The sequence below is a fragment of the Diceros bicornis genome, chromosome 32 (genome assembly GCF_020826845.1).
Source record: "Diceros bicornis minor isolate mBicDic1 chromosome 32, mDicBic1.mat.cur, whole genome shotgun sequence".
Classification (NCBI taxonomy): domain Eukaryota; kingdom Metazoa; phylum Chordata; class Mammalia; order Perissodactyla; family Rhinocerotidae; genus Diceros; species Diceros bicornis.
Window position 1 is genome coordinate 24,285,157 of NC_080771.1, and position 25,270 is coordinate 24,310,426.

Here is a 25,270-nt window from a genome sequence, read left to right on the forward strand (position 1 = left end):
GGAGACCAAAGAGTAGATATTAAAAGCAGCCAGAGAAAAAAGACTGTTTACTTTAAAAGGAATAATGTTAAACTGGCTGCTGACTTCTCAGGTACTGCTGAGGGCAGGATACCATTATGAAAATAAGAGGACTACAAGAAAGTCTTCATGCTGAAAGGTAGAACTGCAGTCCCCTTTTCCCTCAATTCTCAGAACATGGGCAGAAGATTGGAATATTCTTCTCCAGGCAATTTCACCAGCAACAAGAAAAGGCAGAAGTAAACTGATGGTTGGGCATCTAAAATGTCTGCATGGCTCCTGGCTGGCTGCTACCCAAGCATAGAGTGGTTGTAGTGCTTCACTCTTAAAAATAAGTACTTAATCAGGCTCTACCAAGAAAGCCAGTAATGCATAAGTAAGAAACCAAAAAACACAAAAATGAGAACTGAAAGGAAACAAAGACGATACAGTGAGAAGAAAGCTTAAAATAAAACAAAATTATCATTAATAATCTCAGATGACTTTGCATCCATGAACAAGAACAGGGTGATATTTTTAAAAAGAAGAAGAACAAAATGTGCTCATAGAAGTTAAGAATATGATCACAGAAATTAAAGTTTCAACAAAAGAATTGGAAAATAAAATTGAGAAACTATCAGAAAGTAGAACAACAAGGAAAAAGCTAGAAATTAGGAAAGAAATCTAATTAGAAAATTAGATGATTTGTTCGGTTCAAGTAAATGATTTCAGAAAGAACAAATTTTAAAATGGAGGTGAGGAAATTATGCAAGAAATAATACAAGGAATGTATTTTGAACTAACAGAGAGGAATTTATCAGAAGACTCATCAAATATGCTGCATAATGGATGAAAATGGGCCCATGTAAAGGCACACCATCGTTAAGTTCCAGAACACTGGACACAAAGAGAAGACTGGAGGAACTTCCAGAGAGAAAACAATTAATGGTCAAAAACAAAAAATTAGGAACAAGAGTGGCATCAAACTTGTAGACAGCAACACTGGGCAGAGAGGGGAGACTTTCTGAAGGAAAATAAATCCTAATCTTGAGTTCACCATCCAAAAGACTGAAGTGTGAGGGTAGAATAAGGACATTTCAGATATGCAAGATCTCAAAAAATTTACACTCCACAAACCCTTTCTCAGGAAGATACTGAAGAATGTGCTCCACCAAAGTGAGGAAGACATGAGATGCAGGAAACAGGGGCTGAGACACAGGAGAGAAGCCCAAAGAATGTGCAGGGTGGTGCTGCCTGGCATTCCTAGGATGCCAGCCAAGTCACAGGCCCAGAGAGCAGCCAGGCCAGACAGGAGCTGCAGAACAGATGGCTCCAAGAGAGATTTGTCTCTAAGAAGATGGAAGTGATAGAGAATCTGATGTTTCTGAAGGAATTGAGAGGAGCCTTACCCTTTTGATTGAGAACTTGGGGATGAGTCCATGATAGATACATTAAAAACCAAGCAAAGACAAGACAATAATTCCTGGAAAAATGGAAGTTTGTACAAGAAAGGACATGTAATCATAATACACTTTTCATAGCTCAGCTGTGAATAGTATTTGCATGCTCATAATGGTGTAAATTCTCACTAGAGAATAATAAGTTTTCATTATATTGGGAGGATGGGGAGAAGACAGTGAAGGAGAGAGAAACAGATTAGGAGAGATGGAGAGAAAAGAGCTATCGTTACTTCCATAGAGACAAGAAAATAGACAAAGCTCAAGAAAAATCAAGAAGTAGCGGTAGCTTACTTAGAGGTAGGGAGGCAAAGGCCAAAAGAAAATGCTAAAAGGATTGACAGTGGTTGCCTCCGTTACCGGGCAACTGTGGGAATAATGGAGAAGAACGGAAGTGTGCTCAAGGGGCTACTGCTTTTCACAATCTGCCTTTTCTAGAACCGTTTGACTTTGTAAATTGTACATATGTATACTTTTCATAAAAATAAAATTTAAATCAGGCTGCAGGACAGTATGTATAGTATGCTACCATTTATGTAAGAAAAAGTATATATGCAAATATGCTTTTTTTTAAGTCACAAGTATCTCTGGAAAGATACACAGATAACTGCTGACAGTGGCTGCCTCTGGGCACGGTTACTAGTGGCCATGGGCAAGCATGAGAGAGAGATTCTTTACCCTTGAATCCAGTTGAATTTTACCCTGTGTACATGTATTATTTATTTTTAAAGAAAAAGCTTCTAAGAAAGAAAGAAACTGGGCATGAAACTGAAGCAAGAGAGCAAACGGTGTTGAAATGAAATGGGCTCTAAAGAGAAAGAGTGATCATATCCTTTTAGGATGAGTTATTCATTCAATAAATATGAGTGGGTGTCTTCTTGTTACACAGTTAACATTATCCTTATAGAACAAACAGAAATTAAAGATAAGAGAAATCACTCATAGTGCCACCCTGCAGATAACCACTATTAAATTTTTGATGTACCTCTTCTGAAACTTTACTGCTTATGTGGGTTTGTCTGTGTATTCCCACCCCTTCCCGTGGGATAGTACTGTTTCATTACCAGCTACTTTCACTCAACAATGTAGTGTAGCCACTTTTGATATGAATTATTAAGGAATATTCCTGTTCGGATCATTTGCAGTGACTGATTTTATTGCATCATTTGGCTCTACCACAGTTGATTTAACTAATCCTCTACTGATAGATTATTTCCAGTTTTTCACCACTGTAAACAATGCTGTCCTAATTGCTGCCCACATCCTTAACTGTTTCCTTAGACTAAATTTCTAGAAGTGCAGTTTCTGTTCAAATAGCATGAATATAACTAAAAGTCTTGATAAACCTTATGAAATTGTTTCCCAGAAGATTTGTACAAATTTACATCCTGACCCCAGCGGTGTTGCAGAGTGTTACCCTCTCTGAGACCCTTGCCAACATTTTGTTTGTTTTTGCCAAATCTGGCAGATGAAAAACTGTTGTATTGTTAGTTTGTGTTTCTTTGGCTTACTGGTGAGGCTGAACATTTTTCATATATTTATTGACCAACAAATAAATATTTTTTGAGCACCTTCCCCATGCCTGGTACTGTGCTAACTGAAGTGACAGGCATAAAATTAAATAGAATGGTCTCTTTCTTCAAAGAGTTTACAATCTCAAAAAAGAAATGAATACACAACCAATACAGTATTACAGTGTGCTATATTATGATATGTAGGCATGGAGGAGGAAGTGATTAATTCTTTGGTAAAATTAAAAATGTTCATAGGTAGAAACACTTGAGTGGAGTCTTGGGGGACAAGGAGGAGGAGGACAGGGAAATGGGGTGTACATTCCAGAGAGCAGCGTAGTTGTTGCAGTGAGGATGTACAGCACACTTGGGAAGGGTGAATGATCTGGTGTGATGGCTCATGTTGGAAATTGACAGTGCCTAGGAAGTAAGCCTGGGAAAGTGCGTTGGGGCCCTCTTACGAAGAATTTGGAATAGATCCTCCTGACCAAAAGCTCCTATCTGGTTTTAAGTCTTGATTGCAGACTGCCGTGTTTCAAGCAGAAAAAGTGACTATTATCCACCACGTTTGGGGTCCATGGACCCTGGAAATTGTATGTGAAGTTTGGTGTATGTGTGCGTGTACCTTTTCTATGGAGGGGTTCCATAGCATTCTTAAAGGGGATAAAAGATTTAGCACCATTGGTCCAGACATTGAAGAGCCATCTAGTATCATCAGCAGGAGAGGAACAGAATAAGGTCTATGAAAGAGTCCTGTCAACAATGTAGATTGGGGAGGGCCCAAGCAGGAAGGAGAACTGGATGCGAAGTTTTGAAAGATAACGTTAATAATAACCACCGTTTGTTGAGTATTTACTCTGTAGTAGACAAAGTGCTAGATGCTTGGAACCCATTTTATTTCATCTTCAAGTAGCACATTTAACAGTGAGGAAAGTGAAACTTAGATTTTAAAATGAGCCCAAGGCTGCCTGGCTGCGAAAGGCGGAGTCCAGAGCTGACCGCCATGTCATGTAACTCTAAAGCCCCCTCTTTTATCATGACCCTCTCTGCCTCTCTTGTGAAGCTCTGGCACCATTTCTTTTGTACTGCATCTCCTAATTTTCAGTTAATTATTTTAAGCAGCAAAGTGACTCACTTCAGGGAGGAGAACCACATGACCAGAGACACCATTTAGAAGATGAAAAGGAGCAAGGCCTCCGTGACTGTTCATTGTTCTTGTTCCACAAAGAACTGATCATCTGCTGAGATAATAGTATAAATCCAAAGAAATCCCTCACTCTGCACATTGGTTCCTGTTGTTGTTTGTGTCTCATCGTTCCATGGAAGGAAATTTTTGCAGATTTCAACTGGCAAATGAGTCATTTTGAAGAAAAGTGCACAGTGCTATTTTCTTCAAGCTTCACAGTCATTAGCACTACAGAATAGGAGGTCTGCCTGAGTGTATTCCCTCTCATTTATTGTTGAAGTGACATGTGCAAACAGTAGTGTTCCCTTCTGTCTTTCATGGCAAATATTAAATACATGATAAGGAAACTTATAAAAGCTCTGACTGTTGGGAGCTGAGCACTGTATGCAAAGTGTGCTGATGCCCTATTGTCAAATAAAAAACAAATGTTATCTTTAGACATGTAGAACCTCAGGGAAGAGAGCTTTACGCTAATCACCAGTGGGCATGGAATTCTGAATTGCAAATATTGCGATTTTTCCATCTTTCACACAGTTGTATGCGCACACACATACAAACCTCCTGAGCGTGTTCACAGGCGGCTGTCATGACTCTGGCTTTCTAGCCCCGATTCACAGAAAAAACAGAGGTGGCTGTTGCTGAAGTCTTGATGGAAGGCTTCGGGAAAGTTCATTTTTATGATCTCTGGAGCAAATATGCGAAACCCTATATTAGTCTTCTATTGCTGTGTAACAAATTGCCACAAACTTAGAGGCTTAAAACGACACAAATTTATGATCTCAATTTCCATGGGTCAGAAGTCCAGGCATGACTTGGCTAGCTCCTCTCCTTGGGATCTCAAAAGGCTGAAATCAAGGTGTTGGCCGAGCTGCATTCCTTTCAAGAGGCTTGATCTACTTCTGGGCCCCCTCGGTTGTTGGCAGAGTTTATTTTCTTAATGAGAGGCCTCCTTAATGAGAGGCCTCCATTTTCTTGCTAGCTGTCAGCCAGGAACTGCTCTCAGCTGCTGTTGAGCCACCCACAGTTCCCTACCATGCGGCCCTGTCCATAGGTCCTCTCATTTGGAATCTCTTCACCAGGAAGAGCCCAGGCCCTTCTAAGGGCTCACCTGGTTAAGTCAGGCCCACTAAGGATACTCTCCCGACCTTAAAGTCAACTGATTTAGGACCTTAATTCCATCTGCAAAATCCCTTCACAGCAGCACCTAGATTAGTGTCTGATTAAATAACTGGGAGATATTGAGAAGATAACTATACACCAGGAGATGGAGATCTTGGGGGCCATCTTAGAATTCTGCCTACCATAAACTCTTATGACATGATTCTCTTCTGGCAAGAGTATTGTATGTTAAATGCTTTTTTAGCATCCATCTTTGTTTTCTCAGTTTTGTACTCTATGTTTTTAGAAAATACTATTGAGCCCATAATTATGTGTCACATGGGGCATTTCAACTTTTGGTAAAATGATGAAAATACGTGTCAATTATGAGGACTTCCTATGCGAGGAATTACTATGTGCCAGACACTATTCTGAGTTTTCCATGCATCAGCTCCTTTAACCATCACCACCACTCCATGCAGAAGGTGCAGTCAGTATCATGAGCTACAGATGAGATAACTGAGCTTGGGCCTGGTTAAGTGACATGCCCAAGGTCCAATAGCTGGAAAGTGGCAGGTCTGGGACTCAAACCCCCACCTCTTTTCCTTCAGAGCTCTCCTTCCTAACCTGTTTCCATCAGATATTGTCTTGCTGTATTGTGATTTTGGAAAGGTTACTGAATGTCCTCCATGGCTATCATGATTATCATTCATTCATTTCTTCATTAGTCAAATTTGCCATCTCATAACAAAAATGTCATATAGACCAAGTCCTCCCTAAAAACAAAGGATACCCCTAAAAGTCAGATACCAAAGAGTCACAAGGGTGTTAGAGCCGTTTAGAGCCTGGCCTTCAGTGAGGATAGCCCAGTACCTTAGCAGCTGGCATTTTAATGTGCCTCGTTCTTGGATTCTATGATACTTTGCTGCCTGGTTTTATGCCAAACATTGATTAATAAGCTTGATCAAAAGGAAAACTTACCAGTTCCGCCCTGGAAAGCAACTTCAGGTCTCCTTTTCAGAGCAGCCAACCTGTGTCAGCAGCAATCAGAATAGAAATAGTACGTATTCATTGAAAACTAATGTCCCCTGACTGGAAATAGCACTTATGCTGGTGACACCCTCTCTTCATTGTGAATAGAGGGTTGACCTGTGCTACCGGCTAGAGAAGGAAAATAAATGGTTATAACAGGAAAGATGACATTGACAATGCCCTCTTCTGAAAGACATTTGTTTTTTGATAAAGGAAGGACAAAAATGGCATTGATTTATGTTTTAATTGTAAGCTGAGTCTCATAAATGAGTACAACTATATAGAGGGCTCTAAGGCCACAAATTTAGGAAGAAGGGCCAACAGAGTGAGATGATCTTACCTAGAACATTCTTATTTTATCTTCTAGCTGCCCCTCTATTTGTCCTAACAGCAGATGGATATGATCTCTGGGCCTGAAATTCCCATAGGAGTTAAAATACCAAGTTATGTTCCCACTTTTGTATTCTGATGGAGTAAACTCTTCACCTTCCAAAATCTGAGATCCAGGGCAGTTGGGGGAAGACCTGAGGACATGGCAGCAGACTGAACCAACAAGGTAGCTTTGGCAGAGAATGGCTAGCAATTCACCACACCCATCCCCCTTTACTCTTGGACCCAGAGCCAGATGACATTTCCCAGCCTCTTTTGGAGTTAGGTATGGCTGCATGACTGAGTTCTGGCCGGTGGAAGTGGGCAGAAGTGATGTGTGCCACTTCCAGGCTTGGTGCATAAAATCTTAGCATATCACTCTTCATCCTCTTTCTTCTTTTGTTGGCCAGCTGGATGTCAGTGTCCAGAGTGGCTTAGAAGCCACAAGTTAAACATGTCAGAATCTGTTTAGCTGGGGACCTTGAATGACTGAATGGAACAGAAGCCCATCCTCACTCCTGCCACAATTGGAATTCATGTGAACCAGAAATAAGCTTCTATTGTATCAAGCCATTGAGCATCAGGGATGGTTCTGTTACAGCAGCTAGCATTACGTTATCTAAAATAGTAGCCTAGAACTAAAAACTGAAAGTAAGACTAGTAGTTCTAAGCAAGGAGAAAGGCTAGTTACTCAAGCATTAGAAATCTATTTCCACGTATTGCTTTGATTGTGTAGGTCAGACTGAAAATGATGTAAGTCAAAGACTCCTATCTACTGTAATAAAAACTCATGAAATGAAGCTACATTGGTCTATTTAAAAATTTCTACAGCAAATTTAATTTGCATTTAGAGCTCTTTAGAATTCATTTTTGTGTTATTTTCTATAATTAATATGTTAGAGGATATTAGTATTTTTACTTCAGGACTGTGTCTTAGTTTGGGCTGCTTTAACAAACTACCATAGACTGGGCAGCTTATAAACTACAGAAATTTATTTCTCACAATTCCAGAGGCTGGAAGTCTGAGATCAGAGGGCCAGCATGGTCAATTTCTGGTGAGAGCCCTTTTCCACATTGCAGACTGCCAACTTCTCACAAGATGGAGAGCAGAGCAGAGGAAGCAAGCTCTCTCATAACTCTTATATAGACACTAATCCCATTCATGGGGGCTCCACCCTCATGACCTCGTCTAATCCTAGTCACCTCCCAAAGGCTCCACGTCCTGATACCATCACACTGAGGGGTAAGGTTTCAACATGAATTTTGGGGGAACAAACATTCAGTCCATGACATTCTGCCCCCGCCCCCCAAAATTCATGTCCTTCTCACACTCAAAACACATTCATTCCATCCCAACAGCCCAAGAGTCTTAACTCGTTCCAGTATCAACTCTAAAGTCTAAAGTCCAGAGTCTCATCTAAATATCAACTAAATCAAGTCTGAATGACACTCAATGTAGTTTCATCCTGAGGTAAAATTCCTCTCCAGCTGTGAACCTTGGAAACCAAACAAGTTGCATGCTTTGCAGGCTGTTGGGATACAATGAATGTATTTTGCATGTGAGAAGGACCTGAATTTGGGGGGGCTGGGGCAGAATGTCATGGACTCAATGTTTGTATTCCCCCGAAATTCATATGCTGACACCCTATCCCCCAATGTGATGGCATTAGGAGGTGGGACCTTTGGGAGGTGATTGGGATTAGATCAAGTCATGAGGCTGGAGCTTTAGGCATGGGATTAGTGCCCTCATAAGAGTCACAAGAGAGCTTTGCTTCCTCTGCTCTGCTCTCTGCCATGTGAGGATACAATGAAAAGTCGGCAGTCTTCAGTCCAGAAGAGGATTCTCACCAGAACTTGACCGTGCTGGCACCCTGATCTCAGACTTCAAGCCTCCGGAATTATGAGAAATAAATTTCTGTAGTATATAAATCACCCAGTCTACGGTACTTTGTTGTAGCAGTCCAAGCTGACTAAGGCAGAAATTGGTACTGAGAGTGGGGTGCTACCGTAACAAATACCTAAAAATATGGTGGCAGCTTTGGAACTTGGTATGGATGGAGGCTATGAGAGTTTCAAAATGCATGCTAGAAGAAGCCTATATTGCTGTGAATGGACTAAGATAGACTTAAAAAAATTTGTGAATAAATTAAGAAGGTGCCAAGAAATTATTTCTTTGAACCTAAACACGAGCAGAGTATAGTGACATTCAATCCTTGTAGTTTCTGTTCCCAATAATAATTGATCTATAATACTGAAAATTAAATTATGAGGATTATTATCTTTTTGTTACTAATATTTTAAGATAAAATTATAAAGAAGTGCAAGTTAATGTTCTGGAAAGACAGACTTTGCTTACTGTTTTCTTAATATTTGAGTACTCTACTAGGGCTAATTTGCTATGAGTAGAAAAGTTAGAGAAAAAATTTTGAAAAAGCAGATTGAGTCATATAAGAATCAACATTTTTCTCTGGGAGTGCCCTTTGAATAGAGACTATTATCATACAAATATCCCATCTCAGCTCTAGTTTCTCTAGTGTGGTATTTAATGTTTAATTGTTTTCTTTTATATCTATGTCTCTAGAGATGTCCCACATTAAAAGATCATGAGTAATAATAGGACTCTTGACTTAGAGTTAAATCTATAATTTCCATTAATCCTAAAATTAAAATTTCCTCATCATCATTCATCTACATCCTTATTATAAGCAATTTACAATCTTGAGAACTGTTCATCTTTGCTTCATTTACTTTATTTAAATTTTAAAATGCAATTTATTTGTTAGTTCTCATGTAGACTTTCAAACCAAGAGGAAATGTAACTGGCATTCTGGTCTGTCTAACAGGATTTTCCTCAATTGTTAATTGGGAAATTGGCATTTGGGTTTAAATGTTTGATTTTCCTTATTTAAGTACCTGTAAGCCTGTTCCTAAGAGAGTGACCGTTCAAGACCCACTGACCACATCCGGTTTCCAAATCTGCACTGGGGCCAGACCTGGATTTTGGTGACACTCCAAGCACTGCCACCCTGTGAGATTCTGCCTGGCTGAAATTTCTAAATCTTGCCTGCAAATTGCAAAGTATATTCTTTTTATTTACCTCATCAGTGCAGCTGTATTCCAAACCTGCCCTACACTTGTCAGGAAGTTCCTGATTCGTAGCCTGACATTGTATATACATCCTCATAGAACCACATGCGTTTTTACATTTCTCTCTTTTCCTTTTTGCTAGGAGAAGTACGTCATAGAAATTAAATAGAGGAAGGATAATATTGGACTGGAATGCTCTCTCAAATCCAGCCCACAGAGTATATTTTACATTTGTTTTCCAGTTATTGCTTTTCCCCATGTGCTTTTCTTTAGAGGGCTTCCTCGGAGCTTCCGTGCTCATCAGAGTGTGAGGAGCCAAGAAGATTCACAAGGGGACAATCAAACTCTTCTCCAATGAACTGGAAAGTCTGGCTTTGCCTCTCTGTTATTATCCTGGAAGTTTCTAAATGACCTCTACATCTCTTCTTTTTTCAGCCTTTTCCCAATGCATTGTTGGTCATCACTAAATATTTTCTACGAATATTAATCCATATAAGTATTTCTGAGTAATTTATGCCCCCAAATAGAACAGGACTGTCAGAATTGATTTAAATGATATAGCAATCAAAATAGGGATATGATGCTTTTGTGTGTGTGTGAGGAAGATCGGCCCTGTGCTAACATCTGCCAATCCTCCTCTTTTTTTTTTTGCTGAGGAAGACTGGCCCTGGGCTAACATCCGTGCCCATCTTCCTCCACTGTATATGAGACGCCGCCACAGCATGGCTTGCCAAGCGGTGCGTCAGTGCAAGCCCGGGATCCGGCGAACCCCGAGCCGCCGCAGCGGAGCGCGTGCACTTAACCACTTATGCCACCAGGCCAGCCCCTGATGTTTTTTTGTTAATTCTGAAATAATTGTTTATATATGAAATTATAGTAGAGTAAATTTGAATTTTATTAATCAGTAGCATAATACCATTAGGGATCACGCTACCTGATAAGCCCAATTTCACATTTGGAGAAAAAAGAAAATGTATATGGTACATTTGTCATACAATCAAAAGGTTTCAATATCCTCTGCTCTGGAAAAGCATCTTGTTCTTTAAATTTCCCTGAAGCACTTTCACCCTAGCCTCCTTCTGACTTGCATTTTTTTGTTTACATGGTCTCCCTGACTGTCATTACTGTCAGCTCCTGGGGGGCAGGAAATGTGCTCTGGACATTTTTATGTCTCCCACAACACTTGGACCTCAGACCCACTGAATATGTATTTGCTATATTTACTTGAAAAGTCTAAAAAAACAATTTTCTTATCAAATTTGCAGATGACTAGCAGGAGTAGCTAATAAGTCGAATGTTGTAATCAGGATTTTAAAAGATCTCAGTAGGCTGAAAAATGTATAAAAAGAAGTATAAATAATAAAACCTGAACTCAAAAATATGAAAAACAAAATTAAGAACATAATAGGAATATATAACAGAGAATTACACATAGCTGAAGAAAGAACTAGTGGGCCAGAAGATAGCTCAGAAGAAATCATCCAAAATGAAGCACAGAGAGCAAAGGGATGGAAAATGCCGGTGAGCGGCTGAGAGACAGAGAGGGTACATTAGGAAAGTCACACACACAGATGAGTGGACTAGTACAATCATAGGAGAAAGACAATGAGGCAGAAACAATATTTAAACAGATAACAGCCGAGAATTTTTCAGAAATAAAAGATGTCAAACCACAGATTCTAGAAGAGGAGCAAGTTCCAAGCAGGATAGGCAAATAAACCCGTAACCAGACACAATATAGTGAACCTACAAACAGTTAAATACAAGGAGAAAATCTTAAAAGCAGCCTGAGAAAATGGAGAGATTACCATCAAAGAAGCAGAATTTATATTTTTAGGTTAAATAAGATGCTTATAGCATGAGTCATTTTTTATGACTTGAGACTTTAACTAAATTTTCAACTTGCTTGGGAGCTTGATTGTACCATATGACATTTTCCTCTAAAGCTAGGGTGTAAGATTTGAAGGGCTGTTAAGCAAAAGAGGGAGATTCAACTTATTCTGTTTACCTCCAAGGGAGTGGACAAAATACCAATGTATGGAAGATCCAAAAAAACATATTTATACTTAATATAAGGAAGAGATATCTAATAGTTTGTGTTGTTAAAACTTGGGATAAGTTACCTTAGATGAGAAATGAGTTCTCTAACATCAAAGGGTTTGATTAAAGGGCAGATACATTAGTTCATTTATCAAATATTTATTAAGCACCTACTATGTACCAGGCATAGTTATAGATGCCGGGGACATACCAGTGTACAATACCAACAAGAACAAAAAAGACAGAAAGCCCTTCTATGGAGAGCTTCTATCCTAGTGCAGAGAGACAGACAAGCATATTAAATAAGTCACTTATGCACTATGTTAGAAGATAAGTGCTAAGCGGAAAAAATAGAAAAGGGTAAAGGGGATCAGGAGTGCTGGGGGGCGGTCTGCAATTTCAAATGTAATAGTCAGAGTAGGCTTCATTGAGAGGTATTCTTTGGCCAAAGACCTTGAGGAGGAAAGGGAGTAAGCTATGAGGGTCTAATCAGTTAAAGGGAACAGATTGGTGAGAGTCACTTCCAACTCTGTAATTTAGTCCTATCATATGTTTCAAAATAAGTGTGGAATTTTGGCAAATGAAACTCTGTTGATTATTATGAAATAACAGAAATCAAGACAACTTCCTACATTGTGTGTATTAATGAAAGCTGTTCATCCTCCCTATAACATCATAGAAACTTTGTACTTGAAAAACATTTCTTTGAAAAATTCCGCATTCCAGGAAGGATGGTGGACCTTCTGCTGGTATCTCAGAATTTGGAGATTAGAGCAGATAATTAGTATAAGCTTGTTAGAGAACTGGGCTGTCATCTTGAGAAAGAGATGTAAAGAATCTTCACAGAGCATTCAAAAGTAGAATTGTAGGTTTGCTCTTCATAGTCAGATTGCTTTTTGAAAAAAAAGAAAAGCCAACAAACACCCAGCTGCTTTGATTTGAAAAAATAATGTTTGTCTCTGATGTCGAGGTCTACAGTGCCAGCTATTTGAAGTAGAGAGGGCTTTGACATGTGCAGAGTGAAAAGCCAAGAATATCTTCCCTGTTAACTTATGGTCTTGTGTTGCAGGCACACAAAAAGTCCCTTTGGACGATTGAACCCAATGAAGGCATGGTTCCCCCGGAAACTGATATTCAGCTGACACTGACGGCCAACCTGAATGACATACTGACATTCAAAGACACAGTCATTTTGGACATTGAAAATAGCAACACCTACCGGATTCCTGTCCTGGCTTCAGGAATTGGTTCCACCATTGTTTCAGATAAGCCCTTTGCTCCAGAACTCAATTTGGGAGCACATTTTAGGTAGGGAAATATCATGGATCAATTCTTGTAGATATCACAAGTGTTGCATAGGCTGAGCATCACCTCTACTTTGGAAAATTATTTTTAAGTAAATAGAACTTGCCTCCTGAGCTCCCCTACTTTTCCTGTCTTCACTTTTACCCCTCTGGATGGGTACATCAGCTACAGAAGACACCTTAGTCATAGTTTGGTTACATTCTCCAAGCTGTGTCCCTCTACACTAGAGAAGAGATGGTTCATAGGAAGTGCATTCTTCTCTCAAACTTGTAGTGGCTTCTCTGTGACAAATTTAGAATCTCAACCATGATGTCTCCTTTTTGATTCCAATATACTGCTAATCCCTCTCAATGAATGTAGAAAATAGGTGCAGCTTAGTGATAACCTGTGTATATCTAGGAAGGTAAAAATTTATTGCAAATGTATCTTATCAGGTATTGCAAGACCAGTAAATTTTTTGGTGTTTTGTCCTCTGCTTGCCTCCCACTGTAGAACCAACAATTGAGATGGTTGCAAATGGCTCCACTTGAAAAGCTAGAGAGTCTAAAAATTTAAATAAAAGGTGGTATAGCATTAGACATCTCTGAGCAGAACGATCTAAATGTGGCTCTAAAAATATATGAGGTTTGAATGCTAACAGTGGAGGATATGTGTGATTTGTTCATAGTTCCTCAGAGGAGTCACTCAGCTGTCACTAGTCGACTCTTGGGGGCCAGTTGAATTTGGCCCATTCCTTGCAATACTGTGAACAGATCTCAAAGGAGTGCACCTGCCTTCTGGTCTAATTGGCCCTGAAACCATGATGGGCATACTGTGCTTTCCAAAGCTGTGCCTGACAAAAATCAGCTAGGAGCTCTCCCCACAAGCCCCTCCATGCATCCTTTCCTCTGCTCCATCTACAAAACATGGCACTTGACTGAAAACACCATAAACCAATAGGAATTAAGTAACAGGCAAGTCAGATAGTTGAATTGCATATGTTTTCAGAGAAGCATCCAATTACAATTTTTGTGTCAACTAGATAGAAAAATGCTCCTCTCTGCCTGTCTATGGAACATAAGCAAGGGAATTTTCTCATTGCATACGGTGCTTATATTTCCAAATTTCTTTGTTAGGTGCACTTGGATATAATTATAGAAAACAATATACTGCAAACCAGACTTAATTACATGTTTTCGTTAGTCTACAAATAGTGCCAAATAGTCCCAAAGATATTCTGACACTTGCCCGGAATTGGAGAGTTAGCTAATAGTTTTCTATCAGTACAGAAGAATACTGTAGCTTTTAGCTGCCTATTTGCCCTCTGCCTAAACCCTATTGTTATTCTTTATGACGTAAAATCATGATGCCAACAATCTCCAGAAGAATCTTCAAAATCAGGAATGGGCAAACTGCAGCCCACTACCTGTTTCTATAAATAAAGTTTTACTGGAACTCAGGCATGCCCATTCATGTACATATATTTTCTATGGCTTCTTTCACAGTACGATGGAAAATTTAATAGTTGTGACAGACCATGTGGCCCGAAAGGCCTAAAATATTTATTATTCAGCCCTTCAGAGAAAAAGTGGCCAACTTTTTGGGCATATGGGTCTAAAAAAATACCCATATCACACTTCTGATTGCATGTTTTTGGGCAACTTCCTTAAATTTTCAGCGCTTCTATTTCTTCATCTATAAAATGAAAGTAAATATACTTATTATTACTGGATTTCTATGGTGATTGAAAGATATACTGTGAATAAGTGACAGAGACCCTGCCTACTTTATAAACAGTTTATATTATTTATTATTTCCCCCCAAAGCCTACTCTTAGCCATGAAGTCAAGCTACTGAGTACAGACTCCAATAAGCGTGCCCTGTGAACACATATTTAGATAGAAATGGTTACACCTGCCAACTGGCAAATACCCTTTCTTATTACTTATCTGATGCTTCAACTTACTTATTAGGTAGATGTCATTTCCTGATGAAGAATAGAGGGGATGAAATCTCAAAGCCTAATCAAATTTAAAACATAAAAAACAGTCCTGAGATGGGTTTTCTCCCCGAAAATACTATTTTAAAGTAAGCTTACAAATCAGTTTAAAAAAAAATCCCAAACAAAAACGCATTTGAACCACCTCCAAGATCTTAGAAATCCCAGTGTCTAGCAAAGAGCCACACAATCAAGATGTCCTTAATACATATTTGTGGAATAAATGAATGAATAGACAAAGAATGAACGAAGGAAATAGCAGCATCTTTAATGTACATTAGTCTGAGAAAAATGACCAGTCCAGCTGGTGTTCTGGTCCATTACAGTCCCCTTGACCTTTGGTAGGGCTTAAAGGATATGTGTCCTTTCTCCTCAAAGTTCCCTTCAAATTGAGCCCATCACAAGACATTTCACTCAGTCAATAGAAATTTACTCAACACAGTTTGAAATACTCTTCTCCTCCAATAGGTTTTTTGCTTTCCTTTCACTCCTCAGAACTGTTTCTCGTAAATTAGAGGGGTTTTCACATGAACTGTGTGTGTTCTGTGGCGTGCTTGACCCACTTAGAAAGAGTGAGGATGGGTGGGGGCCCATTTCCTGGTGATGGCAACTCAGGGACCAAACCCAGGTCACTGACTCGAGTCTATGGACCCCATGAGTAGATGCTACCCGTCCCATTACTGTGGTAGCTCTTAGTAGCACCCTTATTTAGCCTTCCTAAATTTTATAAAAATAATGTATATTTCGTTTCTCACTTTTTAAATACTTCCAGAGGAGTAAATCCCAAGGGTGTAGAGCTGAACAGAACACTTCGAAGTTGAGTCCTCTCAATTCCTGCTTCCTTTTTCCAGCCTGGACACCTATTATTACCGCTTCAAGTTGACCAACAAGGGACGTCGGGTCCAACAGTTGTTCTGGATGAACGAAGATTTCCGTCCCCAGGGCAAGCTGAACAAGAAGGGCCTGGCGAAGAAGGGACTTACTAAGAGCCAGCCCCAGCCCCACAGCTCCCAGAAGGCCAGGAATGCCCAGAGCCCCGTGTTTCAGCTCCACCCTATCAGGATGGAGCTGTACCCAGGCCAGACAATCGATGTGGTACTCGAAGGCTATTCTGCTACTCCCAGGGTAAGAGGACAGTGTGTTTAGAAGCTATTTTTCTCCTAAACAAATCTTATATCTATTTCTTAGGAAAGTCTCTTGACATTTATCTGAAGAAAAGATGTGGTTTCTCAAGGATTTCATACAGCACCGAGTTGCCATGGCAGCACTCATTGCTTTCAGGGTTCAGCTCTGCTCAGTTTTGCTTGTTTCTACAGCTACCATGAACCCAACCTTAAAATACCACTTAAAGATTCTCATCCCCAAGGTCAACAGTGACCAGCCAGCAAGTCTCTGATATAGGGACACCCAGCGTTCAGCCAATGCTAAGCCTCTTATTAACACTTAGCAGTATTCAGTTCATATTTACTCAAAAAGGATGTTTTTACAGACACTTTTAGCTGCCTCTCCTATCCAGGTATTGGGACGTCCCTCGTTCCTTCCCTCTCAGCCTGACACAACAGCATCACACTTATAATCATCATCTTTTAATGTACCAATAAAAAAGCTGAGTTCATCTTCAGCAACTCTGATGGTCTGTTCTTATTTACATTATCACCATTCTGCTTAAAACATTTAAGCAGATCCAAATCATGTGTCTGTTTATTCCTATTCCCTCATGGAGATTGGAAACCATCAAAAACCTAAAAGAAACTTCTGAAATCACTTATGAGCCTCTTCTACCTCACAAATGCAGACTTTATGAATAAGAAATGATGCTTGCCTGAGCTCCTGCTGGCGTCACCTAATTAGGAGGTGATACTAAACTTTCTCCTTATGAAATAGGAAACAATAAAGAAATTAGTCTCCCAGCAGACAAGATGGAGAAGCTGGTCCATTGCCTAGCTCCTCTAGGGTCCCGGATTGTGCTTTATTTTATTTACGTTGTTTCTTCACAAAGCATTTTCTGGTAAAACATCCTCAGTGCAAAAAAAAAATTATTTCCTATTATGGAGTGTATAGTATACTCTTTATCTCTCTTATTCAGGGGTTCAGTCAACTTTTATTGAGTAGGTACCACATGACAAACACCGTGCTAGACACTAAGGGTGCGAACATGAATAGAAGGCAGCCCCTCATCTCAAGACATTGAGAGCCTGTTTCAGGAGCACATTTACAATGTCATTATCAAGAGTTGACCATAGTTTTATAGGCATTAAATCTGAGCTACTGGGGTTCTAAATTCAGTTTAAGCTTTACTAAAAGCTTCCCTGAGTGTTCTTCCAAGTTATGCTACATAACTGAGAAAAGACTTGAATTGGTTAAGTTCTGAAACCTGAGTACTCTTCAGTACAAGCTATTCATGATATAAATTCACTTTGGGTCCTTTCTACTTTATAAAAATCTGGATCTCTTGGGTCCAAAGAAGTGTGAGTTTCTGTGGCATGATTTTTAAGTATTCAAGTATGAAAGGTAAAATTTTTCCGGCCACAGTTTCTGACTAGCTTGATAAGAAATCATATAACTAGCATTGAACTGTAAGTCCGTGAAGGATTTTATCCACCTTGTCCATCACTGTTTTGTATGTCCAGCCCCTAACAGCCTTGATGCATAATATGTCTTCCATATATATATTGGTTGAACTGAATGTAAATTGATTGTGTCCTCAGGAGCAGTCAGAAGTAGACACAGGATCCATCCAGGACATATTTAACCAATCAGACTTTAATTGTGTGACAGAGAGTGATCCCTGAAATGCACTATTTAGAAAAACGAGCTCTCCCTGGTATCCCCAGATAGGTAGTTGAGAATCAGTTTGCTGATTGTTGAGGAATAAGTTTTCAGAGCTATGGATGTTCCAAAAATGCTGTTGTATCTCGTCTGCAGATAGTCAAAGAACAGCTGGTGTGCCACGCCATCATCGGGGCACAAAAGGGGAAGAGCTTACTGATGACTGTGAATATCATCTGTGAGTTTATAGCTCCGCTTCTCCAGCTCTCCACCAAGCAGCTCATATACCGACTGGAGAAGGTCAGTGGGGCTGTGCTGGGGAGACTGGGTGCTCCAACCAGGGCTCAGCATGTTCACATTTTCGTTTTGGAAGGTAAATTAATAGGAAGCCTGTTACACTCACACCCAGCCAGTGTGTTTTAAGCTCCAGAGGCCAATACACATTCAACTAAAAATTCTGAATCTAAACCTACATTCCTTTGAAATGCAAATTGCTATGGAAATTCTACTTCCATCGTTCTTGTTGTATAAGACCAAAGTGAAGAGGTATTCCAGTGCACTGAAAATGCATTTTAGTCAATCATTTTACTCTAACTAGGTAAAATATAGAAAGGGTTGGAGTAGAATTATGGATAATTATAATAATCAGTAAGAATAGCTACCACTGATTGATTGGTATGTGCTAGGCATCAAGCCATGTTCGTTACATACATTTTCCCAGTTGTCCCTCACAATAATCTGTGTGGTGGGTTCTGTTATCATTCCCATGATGTACATGAGGAAACTGAGATATAAGTTAAGCTATTATGTAGGTCACCTAACACTGCTTGAGAATAATCAACTTAAAGTATATGCTTCACACTCTTTAATTTCTATGGCTATAACTGTCCATGACTTTATATGGCCATTAAGAGCAAGCAATAAATGGAGGAGGCAGAGGACAGGGGAGAGATGGAAATGACTGCTGCTCAGGGCAGGGAGTCGGGATGGTGAAGAGGTCAGGGAGATATCACAGTAGGACTAGACCTACTCATAGGCAGACTTCCATCATAGAATTATTTACTGTTCAAAGCAGATATGTATGGAATGTCTCTTCTGAGTTGAGGACTGTGTTGGTGCTGAAAATCTGGTGAACCAGCCAGACAGGAGGAAAGCTAAGAGACTGGTCGAAGTTACAGACTGTAAATAGATTATTAAAATTTAGTTGTTTAAAATATAATTCTAAACAGTGCTGTGAAGAAGAGGTATAAGGTACTATGAGAGCATATATCAGGAGATATGGCCTTATTTGTACGTGTGGTCCTAGACTTGAGCAAGTGCCTTGAGTTGAGACTTGAATGAAAAATAGAAATTAGTCTGGGACAAGGGAGGGGGAGAGAATTATAGCAGAGGGAACAGCACGTACAAAGGGCCTGAGTTAGGCAAGAGCTTGGTGAGTATATAGAACTGAAAGGCCACCTTAGACAGAGAATATGCCAAGAATGACATGAGGTCCATCTAGAGAAGTGGGCAGGGGCCAGATGAGTGTAGCATGACTGGGAGGCGTGTTCTGGACTTTAGGTTTTGTTGTAGGTGGCCGTTGGCGGGCTTCAAGGAGGGAGAGGAGTGACACGGTTGGATTTATTCATTGAAACAGTCTCACTGGCTGCTGAGTGGGATGTTTATTAAGGCCTCCCATGTGCCAGGCGCTGTGTAGGAATACAACAGTGAGAATGGTCCTTCCCTGATGAACCTCACAGATGACTAGGAAGACCAACCATTAAGTAAGCTATTGTCCCATAGTGTGGGACATACATAGTCAAAGCTAAGTCCTGAGATAGTGTCCTGTCATACAAAAGGATGGGGTGTGGCAATGCCTATCAGTCATGGGGGAATAAACCAGGGTTCCTCTCATTACCTGGAGGCTTATAGGAGAATGTTCAAGACCAGCTGTTCTGGTAGTGGATTCTGTCATACTTTATTTGTATTAAATAAATATCTATTGAGCACAGATTACATGCTCTGCTGGTAGATGAATAAGGGAGCTTATAGTCAAGTAGGCGAGGTGAGATGTACAACTTCAATTCAAATCAACAAATAATTTTTGAGCACTTCTGGTGTATTAGGCAGCAAAGACATAGCAAAAACCCTGGCTTCACAGACTAGTGGGGAAAGTAGACATTGAAGAGGTGGAATAAGGGTACTAAACTAACTGTGACAAGATCCATGAGACATATAAAAAGAAAATACTACAAGACTTCCTGCTATAGTTGTTAAGCTTTCATTACTCTGTTTTAAATTCTTCCTTTTTTAAGTAATCAGGAAAGATATTTATTGGTGACAGCTGCACCAAATTTTTTCATATTTTCTCTAAATGTAGCTATTCAAAGAAAATTCAGTGAATGTTTATTGAATAGTTATTCTGTGTAGAACATTACAGTATATGCTAAATATGCGACTTAGTTGCTTATTAGATATTTTTTCTAAGCCCATAAACACTCATATAAATGTGTGGATAGTGTTCTTTTTCTTCTCTTTATATCCTTAAGCCTTGTTTAAACACACACATATATTCTTGTTTAAATGTCTATTGTTTGAATTTATCACCAGAATAAAATAGCAAATATTTTGAATATGGCAGTGACTTGAATTAAAAAATGAACTGTCACAACCTCCTGATTATTTTTTTTGCTCTTCTCTCCTTCCCCCCAAATATCACAAGTTTGAAATCTGTCCAACTACTGTATTTTTCATTGTTCATTTCCTGCTCACATTTGATCCATATCAGGGACAATGAAGAAATGCACCTTCATTACCCAGCATGTGAAAGAGACCTGTTAGGCCTTGATATTCAGATTTAATTATATAACACCCTGTTATCTATTCCATCTTCTTATTTTAGGCTTCAGGCAGTGTATCTGATTTAGTACATTAGACTATAATGATACCAACCCTGCCTATGGGGAGAATTTTTCTATAACCGTTTCCTCAGATTTGAGCTAGTTTATAACTATTGTACCATTCATAAACCACGGAGATGAAACCACATCTCTGTGGAATTGAAAAGGTCAACTGAAACTAGCAGCTGGTTTGCTTCATGAAGTCCAGCAGCGAATTCTGTCTCCTGATATCTGGGGAGACAGACAACCCAGAGAGAAGGGGTCATTTTAAAATAGAACGAGTGCTCTGTGCATCCACTCCTTCTCATCACTATCTTCTAAATGGCCTCTTGCCAAAACCAACCAAGTGTGGCTTCTTCACTTCAAAGCTACCTGCAGTGACACAGCAGCCTGGGTGGACAGTTCTCCATGCAGCCTTTGTACGGCCCGAAAGTGCTGCTTCATCCCTCCCCCAAACTGTAGTATGCGATCTGCAAATAGGAAGTGAATGCTATACCTATATTATTGTGTTAAAGGGAGGGAAACAATGGCTGGCATCTCATGGTAAGGCCCAGACTGAATCCCTGAAAGAACTTCGGAAGTGCACGGGGGGCTGGTGGAGTACACCTGAGGCAGGAGGCTCGAGCCAACTGTTGTGGACTGAATGTTTGTGTCCCCCCAGAATTCATATGTTGATGCCCTAGTCCCCCGTGTGGTGATGTTGGAGGTGGGGGCTTTGGGAAGTGATTAGGTCATGAGAGTGGAGCCTTCATGAATGGGATTAGTGCCGTTATAAGAAGAGACAAGAGAGATGATCTCTCTCTCAGCCATGTGAGGACACAGCAAGAAGATGGCCATCTACAAGCCAGGAAATGGGCCCTCACCAGACACTAGACCTGCTGGCACCTTGATCTTAGACTTCTTAGCCTCCAGAACTGTGAGACATAAATGTCTATGGTTTAAACCACCCAGTCTACCATATTTGTTATAGCAGCCCGGACTGACTAAGACACAATGGACACTGGTCACCCAAGCTTGCTCAGAATCAGGGGATCTAGAAACCACAGTAGAAGGAAGAGAATGCTGGACAAAGAAGCAGAGACAGAGTCAGATCAAAATACAGAATCAGGAGGATTTAACTGAAATCAGAGCAAGGAGCAAAAGCAAATCAAAAGAAGTCTGGAAGAACAGGCTAGAGTTGTTGGAAGAGCCAGGGAATGACTGGAGGGAGGTTCTCTCTGGAGGCTGCGGATTGAGCCTTCTGGTCACTTCCTGCTGATATTAAAAGACCCCGTTTCCAGGGCACACAAGGAGTTCTGTGGACCCCAACATCAGAATGAGAGAAATCCAGTCTGACCAGAAACTTCCAGCTCAAGATCCATTTCTGATGCTTTCTCCAGTTGAAAAATTAAATTTGATATGTCTAACAGAGTGAAAAGATGCTTCTAAATCAACTGTCCTAGTGTCATCAGGAAAAATTTACAGGAAGTTATGAGCATTTGTCAATATAACAAGATAAGTATATTTGAAAATTGGGTATTTTAAGCATGGAAAAAATATTGTGTAGAGAAAAAATGTTTTAGTCATTATAATAATACTTGGGTTCTCCCACAAGATATCACTAATTTATTAAATTTTGTTTTATGACACTGTGGAAACTTCTATGGTAATAGTTCTATATCCAGAGGCAGGGCTTGCACAGGTGATTTTTAACCAGGCAACAATAAAGTAAGAAATCTAATCTGTGTTTTCTGGCTTATGCAGATTCACTTCTCAGTAATTCACCATATATTCCAAATGATTTATCTAAATCTCTACAAGGGAAAAAAGAGAGAGAGACAGAGAGGGAGAGGGAGCACTAATTCTGCTAACAGTTAATATGAGACTTTTGTTCCTGAAGGCTTACTATGTTTACCATAACTTGGTTTGCTTCCTCTTTTTCCTTTTTTGCAGAAACTTAACATTATCCTAGAACCTGATTACCAGCCCTTGGTCATGAAGAACATTTCCACCCTTCCAGTGAACGTGTTGCTCTCAACAAGCGGCCCCTTCTTCGTCTGTGAAACGGATAAATCTCCTCTGCCCTTACCTCCTGAGGTAACTTGACAGAGGGCTGTCCTAACAAGGTCCTAGGGGAGTTGTGTGTGTGATGAAGGAAGAGAATAATATCAGTACACTACCTAAATTTCAGTCCAGAAAAATATAAAGAATCCAGGCAACAAGGAGGAAAAAATACAGAAAATTGAAAATGAATCATACATAAATCCCAATATCAATCAGTAGGAAAACTATGGTTAATGGTGTAAGAACTCTGGCTCATTATGATATTCCTCTCATTCCTGCCCATTATAATGAAGCTGACCTTTGAAAACAGTGTCTTCCCACTAATGATAGTAAAGATCTTTTAATTCCCCTCCCTCAAAACCGACCAAACCTCCATACTCAAGGAAATGAGGAAGTAGCCGAAGCCCAGTCCCTAAACCAGCCAGCCAATCTCCAGATACGGAGAAATCGGAACTAGGAGGAGGGAGGAGGCTGTGAGCTCACCGGGCCACCAGTCTGGGGCAGGATGCAGTGTTGTCTAAGCATCCCTACAAGATCATCCCGGTGATCCTTTGCTGGGCATGAGGACACCAGTGGGAACAGCTGGGCCATGGGACAAGTGGCACTGCAGAGCTGTAGGAAATGAGGATTGAAGGAGAAACCAGATCCACACACCATTGTGTTCAGCCTCCCAGTCTAGGGAGACAGCCAATGGGAAAGTGGTATAAATGAGGAAGGGAGGGCAGGCAGCAATCGTGAAATCTCAGAAGAGGGAGCCCATGACTTAAGGAGATTTGCTGTGAGCCATACTCAGAGAGATGGGTCTTTGGGGGAGATGGGGGCCAGAGCCACTTGGTGAGAGGGTGTTGCAGACAGTACCCAACTAGTGGCTGTAAACTGCACTGCCTCCCTCCCCTGCCCCTCCCCACCCATTCTTTAGTGAGTCTCATTCAAGCACGAGCTGGGAAAAACCAGCTAGGATCTTTGAACAGAGAAATAAAAGAGGGAAATTATCATAAGCAAGAGGCAGGTGAAAACTTGCTCTAAGGGAACCCACACCAGGAAGAAGACCACAAGTACAAACGTAGTTCTCTACAGTCTCAAAGAAGTTACAGATGACATGACCTGACTCTAAAAAGATGAGCTACAAGATACCAGGGTTCAAAGAGGAGATGAAGAGTGAACTCACAGAGCAGAGGGAATCAAATGGATGAGAAAATGAAAATTCAGACGTGAGTAGCTTTCTCAGTCTGGGTGGTAGATTAGACCCACTCTTGTCCCTCCTGAAACCTTAATAAGATAAAAGTAGAAATGTTCAAAAGGAAAGAAGCCCAGAGCAATAAAATAAAGGGGGCAGAGGATGGGTATAACCAAATAATGAGAGATTTAAACAAATTCTACAAGCTAGAATGAGGATAGAGTGGGCTGACAAAAAGGCACAAAACCTGCAGCCTAGAAAATTCTCCAATAGGGCTTCAAAGATGCGAGGGTTATTCATCCCAAGTAGCCTGGACTCAAGAGGCAACAAGTGTGAGCAGAGCGCTGAAAATAGAGAGATTCCATGTGCACCAGACAGCTGTCACACCCGACCCCACGCAAAAAACATGGGCAGCTGCCTTTTATCCCAAGACATAAAGATAAGTGCTCTTCCCCAGAGAAGTTACTCAAAATGTTTGGGAAATTTAATGTTTCTAGTGTCAGTGTCGACATCCCAGAATGATCTCTGGTATCTGGGGTGTGTCCACCACCTGATCTTCCGCTCTCTGCTGAAGGAAACTGTTCTGCAGACCAGCCCCACTACAAGAATTGAGAAATGGTGCCCTCCGGATTGTTGGATGCCAGGGTGGGTCAGGAACTAGTGTTTCTTGTAATAACTCTTGTAGTACAGTTTGATCTTTTCTATTAGTTGCATGTATAACTTCAATAAAAGCATACATATAGTTTAAAAAATAGCTTCTACAAATCAACAAGAAAAATACCAACAACCCAATAGAAAAATAGCCAAAGGAAATGAACAGAAAATTCACAGCAAGAAAAATAAAATGGCTCTTAAATATATGAAAATACGCTCAAGTTTAATCATATTAGAAGAAATGCAAATAAAATTACTATGACACATTTTTTTTCCCTATCAGATTGGTAAAGAGCAAGAAGGGCATATGGAAACAGGCCCTCCCCTACAGTGTCAGGGAAGTGTTCATTGGAAGGCAGTGTGGCAATAGCTATCAAAATTTTAAATGCCCGTACTCTTTGACCTAGTTATTCCACTCCTAGGAATTTATCTTATAGACATAGACACAATATACAAGATGACATATATACAGGATATTCATGTGACATTGATTATAAGAGCAAAAGGCTGGGAGCCAATATCTGTCAATAGGACATTGGTTAAATAAATGATGGCAGAATTATATGATGGAAGAAAATGCAGCTGTTAAAAAGAATGAGGCAGCTCCAAAAGCACTGATGAGTCATCGTCCAGTGAAAAAAGCAAATGCAGAACAAGAGTGCATAGTATGCTATTAAGTGTGTAAAAA

General features: G+C 40.1%; 1 protein-coding gene across 1 annotated transcript in view; it reads left to right on the forward strand.

Annotated features, from left to right (window-relative positions):
- Positions 1 to 25,270, forward strand: part of HYDIN (HYDIN axonemal central pair apparatus protein) — a 336,144-nt gene that overhangs the window by 145,188 nt on the left and 165,686 nt on the right. Inside the window, 4 exon segments of the mRNA XM_058528225.1 lie at positions 12,847 to 13,085; positions 15,912 to 16,185; positions 17,986 to 18,129; positions 22,641 to 22,784. Coding sequence (XP_058384208.1) covers positions 12,847 to 13,085; positions 15,912 to 16,185; positions 17,986 to 18,129; positions 22,641 to 22,784 — 801 coding nt within the window.